This window comes from Rhagoletis zephyria, unplaced genomic scaffold, assembly GCF_001687245.7.
Source record: "Rhagoletis zephyria isolate East Lansing unplaced genomic scaffold, Rhagoletis_zephyria_1.1 Rzeph_scaffold_28796, whole genome shotgun sequence".
Taxonomy (NCBI): domain Eukaryota; kingdom Metazoa; phylum Arthropoda; class Insecta; order Diptera; family Tephritidae; genus Rhagoletis; species Rhagoletis zephyria.
Window position 1 is genome coordinate 1 of NW_016185853.1, and position 4,791 is coordinate 4,791.

Below are 4,791 nucleotides of genomic sequence, written 5' to 3' on the forward strand. Positions count from 1 at the left end.
TCCCCAAAAAAACATACATTACAATTGATTCAAAATGTCGCACAAACTGTTTTTCTTGGCGGCGTTAGGCATCATTGTTTACACTGCAACGCCCATACATGCAGGCGTACTGCGTAACACTGAGCAACCAGCTGACTCGCCATTGGAAGTGGCGCAAGCCAGAGCAAGTAATCCGCCGGAGAGCACAAACAATGATCCAGCTGCGGCGGATTCTGCAGCGCTCAGCAGAGATCAAGATGCAACGGTAAGGATTGCTGTAGCTTCGCTAGATCCAGCGCCGAGCACCGTAGATGGCATTGAAATTTCTTTGGACACAATAGATGAGGAAAAAGAGGAGTCAGAGCAAAAAGAGGAGAAAGCAAAGCAGCCAGAAGCAGCCGCGAAGTCCAACGATGAAACCAATGACAGCAAAAAGGAGTTCGCGCCAGCTTTGAGCAGAGACGAAGCGGCTAGCATTAAAGTAAACGCTCACGAAAGCGATGACCTTGCAAAAGATGTTCCACTGAGTAGCGCTGAGTATGTGTCCAACGCTCCGTCATCCTCCAAGTTGCTACTCCTCAGCACGCCACGACTCGCACGCGAGCAGGAAGAGAACATTTCAGAGCCCGAAGATGTTGACATCAACACAGCTGTTTCTACCGATGAGACCACCGAGCTGAGTGTTGAAGTGCAAACTGAGAGCGAGAAGTCCAGCGAAGAAAGCAAGGAAAGTGAAACCGATAAACCCAACTTCATTACGCGCGTACGCGATGCGCTCTTTGGCAAGAAGTCAGCGGACGAGCCAACCAAAGCAGCTGACCAACCGGATGGGAAAGAAGAAGACAAAAAACCGATTGCGAAAGAAACAGAGCAGCAAGATAAAGAGGCAGTCAAGAAAGAAAACGACGATGTGAGTGTACCTGTTGCTGCTGCTGCTGCTGCCGAACAGGCACCCGAGACGCAAAATAACAATGCCGCAACGGCAGTGCTCATCGAAACCGAGGCCGATTATGTGCTCGTCGATTCGGATGTAGAGCACCTGGAACATTTGGGCAGTTTCACGCACGCCGATAGCGAGGAATATCTGCAGCCGATTGTACACTCGGTGGAAGTGGTGCCAACGCATTTCGAAGAACCGTTGCTGTTCACGAGTAGTTACGTGCATGCCTGGTAGCCGCTTGGCGTAAGCTGAATGGGAAAGAAATTATTGTTAGCTTAGTTTTAATGGAATCATTTACATAGTTTCACCAAAGCACAATTCTATTTTGACGCACTACCCTCAGAGCTCCAAACTACATACTCCTTTTTCGTTTTTATAGCTAATAGTCATTGTAGTTTCTTACATATGTAGTTTTATATTTTCATATTCGCATTAACGATTCTTTCTATAAACGAAATTAATGTTTTTATAACGAAAAATTGTGTTTTCATTGGGTTTTTAACCCACACGCGTTACCAGTTGAAATCCAATTTCGCGAACTTCATTGGCTTACACAAATATTTAGTTTCGTTAGTGAGTCCTTAGCTGACGTGCACGCCATTGCGAAATTGCAAAATTCATTTTGTGTAAATTTTGCCACCACGAAGTGGATTTACATTCAAACCGGCAAATAAGAGTCAGGCGCTTTGCTCACTTGCACTGACTGTGGAATGATTCAGCCGCAAACTCAATCACCGGATAAAAGGTTTATCCCCATAACAGTGAATTTAATGCAAAGGTTGCCATAGTTTTGTGATTTTTGCGACGAAAAAAAAAATTTAGAAAGCTTCATAAAGAAAGAAGTGGATATACACACTTACATATCGTACACCTTTCTTACCAACAGCGATCAACTAAAAAAAAATGTTGGACGATCTTTTTGCATAAATCAATTCAGAGGACTTACCTCTAACTAAGTAGGTTTGGTTATCTTGGCTGTCCCCATCCAGCACAGGAGAACGGCACACTTAGGCCACTATGTGACACGGCATGTGGTACGTATCTCCTTGCCAGCTCATTTAGGTTACGTCGTGATTTGATAGCTGCCTGACTATCAGAGAAGATACCTACTGCATTCAAATTAATAGAAGAAGTTCTGTAAGTTCAGGTTGAACGCTACACTGGTCTGGAGACGAAAACAGAGGCTAAGTGAGCGTTCTTGCGAGTATACTCCACTTCACACCTTCATATCCAACTTGGAGCCATCAGTGTAGATGGCTGATGAGTCGGAGTATGAAAGCAGGACTGAATCCTCCGCCCATTCACCCCTTGATCCTTGTATGGAAATGATTCATCATTCCAGTGAGCGTGACTGTGTGGTGCAGGTGCCTTAGGGCTTATGGAAGATCTTCCAGAATTCTAGAGTGTCCGAATATCGTATCACTCCAGCTGATCAGCGCGTTTAGTCTAATAGCACTACAGCTTGCCTGTAGTTTACCATATAAATAGGTCCACTGGTAAAAAGTGAAGTGGATCTCTAGGGCTTTAGTCGGCGTTGAGGGTAACACCACCGTGATCATCATGCACGCATTCCAGATATCTAACTTCCTCCGAACAAGTCAGCGCAATGCCGTTCAAGGAAGGAAGTTGTAGCCGAGCAATTTTTATTTTCGTTGAAAAAATAATCATGCCCGTCGTTTCTGGGTTGACACCAAGGCCTGTCTCTTAGGTGTCCAAAACGGTTACAGCACCAGGTCGCGTAAAACTTGAGGGGTGCTTACCAACTTCTGTCAGGGCAAGATCATCAGCGTAAGCGATGACCTGGCAACCAGGTCCCTGAAACCGTGACAGCAGGATATTCTCCGTGAGATTTCAAAGGAGTGGGAAAAGGACACTGCCGTGCGGAATGCAGCGATATACGTAGTTTATTACGCCTAAACGGCGAGGAACAAGTTCTACAAGGGAGTGCTCCACCCCAAGGTGGGTTAGGGCGGGGAGAACAGCCCCTGGGAGAACATTATTAAATGCACCTCGATATCTAGGAATACGTCTAACGTAAATACTATGCAGAGCTGTGTCCAGTAGTATTTTCAGAACTTTGAGAAAGAAGGAAGTAAGGCTTATATGTCGAAGGTCGCTTGGCTTCACGTGGAATAGTCTCCCTCCCTCGGGAATGAACACCGCCTTCGCCAGTGTCCAACCCATAGGTATGACACTAAGTCTAAGACAAATCTTATAGATTGAGACAAGCACGAACCATTGTCCGCAAGAGGACCAGACCAGAAATAGCCGTGCAGCCCGGCCTGGTAGCTTGGATTAAGAAGCATCAGCTGGCATATGTAAGTTTGAACTTTTTCAGTTTGGGCTAATGTTCGCTCTCAATACAAAAGGGAGATTTCTATCCGGCGTTAAGACACACCTCTCCAAGTACAAGAATGATAGAATATTTTCTGCAGCGCGCTTCAGGTCCAGCAGCTATTAGATTAGCCTACAACCAGATCTTTGTCACAATATTTATTCATTTTGATAACTTCCCACTGGCGAACCAGTTGGCAACCCTCATTAAACTAGCACCTTCGCTCCTTTGCCATAGACCTTACCACAAAACATTTATCTTGCTTTTCGGCGCATACTTAGTTGGCCCACTTATGCTACTTTTTGTGACCATCGAAGAAGCAATTTTCAATTCAAACACTTTGACAGTCACTAACAAATGCGCACACACCCACATACATGCAATTTCACTCACATGCCAGCAAATACACGTGTAAGTAGGGGAAGAACACTTTTTTTTGTGGTTGCATAAGTTTGCTCTAATGTGACCAGGAAACCGCGTCACCGCCGACACTACAAAAAAAAACGGCAGCCAGCACAAAGGCAGTGGCGATAAAGATGGCCAAAACTATTCGGACAGGCGGAGGAGCAGCTGGCAGAGGGAAAGAGAGAGTGTGTGTGGCCGTTGNACTATTCGGACAGGCGGAGGAGCAGCAGGCAGAGGGAAAGAGAGAGTGTGTGTGGCCGTTGCAAAAACAGAATGTCATCAAAGTATGCTGCCCAAAAACACACCTGACATGTGGAGCAGCAGGTACATAGCGGTTACTAAGTGTAGAGTGGGGTCCCTGCGCGCAGCTGTTGAGTGCCGTTGGCAAGCAATAAGGGTCTGCGGTTGCCGGCAACAGTGCGGAGATGGCTGAAGATTTAGTTTAAATGGACTTGAAAATAGTTTTCGCAACCATTGATGAGCTCAACGCTGAGCTGGGTGACCGAAAGTAGAGTCAAAGTTGGCGCAGCGATGTAGTCGCGCCGCGGCGTCGTGTTTTCCGCTTTGGTCTAGAGCGTCAGCACATTCAATAAACTTGAGCACCTACTTATGCTTGATTATTTAGTAGAGTGTGTGTGAGTTAGTTTATATGTATGTACATACCTACATACATATACGGGCATACCAAAGCGTATAAATAGCGACAGCAAATTCTATGCTTGGGCTACTTTCGTGCACCATTNGAGTGTAGAGTGGGGTCCCTGCGCGCAGCTGTTGAGTGCTGTTGGCAAGCAGTAACGGTCTGCGGTTGCCCGCAACAGTGCGGAGATGGCTGAAGATTTAGTTGAAATGGACTTGAAAATAGTTTTCGCAGCCATTGATGAGCTCAACGCTGGGCTGGGCGACCGAAAGTAGAGTCAAAGTTGACGCAGCGATGTAGTCTCGCCGCGGCGTCGTGTTTTCCGCTTTGGTCTAGAGCGTCAACACATTCAATAAACTTGAGCACCTACTTATGCTTGGTTATTTAGTAGAGTGTGTGTGAGTTAGTTTATATGTATGTACATACCTACATACATATACGGACATACCAAAGCGTATAAATAGCGACAGCAAATTCTATGCTTGGGCTACT

The 4,791-nt window shown here is 45.9% G+C and overlaps 1 protein-coding gene across 1 annotated transcript; it reads left to right on the forward strand.

The window, feature by feature from the left end:
- Positions 1-8: 8 nt before the first annotated feature.
- Positions 9-1,398, forward strand: LOC108382804 (FK506-binding protein 5-like). Its single transcript, XM_017639173.1, has one exon. The coding sequence runs from the start codon at positions 35-37 to the stop codon at positions 1,151-1,153; it is 1,119 nt and encodes a 372-aa protein (XP_017494662.1). The 5' UTR covers positions 9-34; the 3' UTR covers positions 1,154-1,398.
- The last annotated feature ends 3,393 nt before the right edge of the window (positions 1,399-4,791 follow it).

Coding starts and splice junctions, on each gene's coding strand:
- LOC108382804 (XM_017639173.1), top strand. CDS start 35: ATGTCGCACAAACTGTTTTTCTTGGCGGCGTTAGGCATCATTGTTTAC.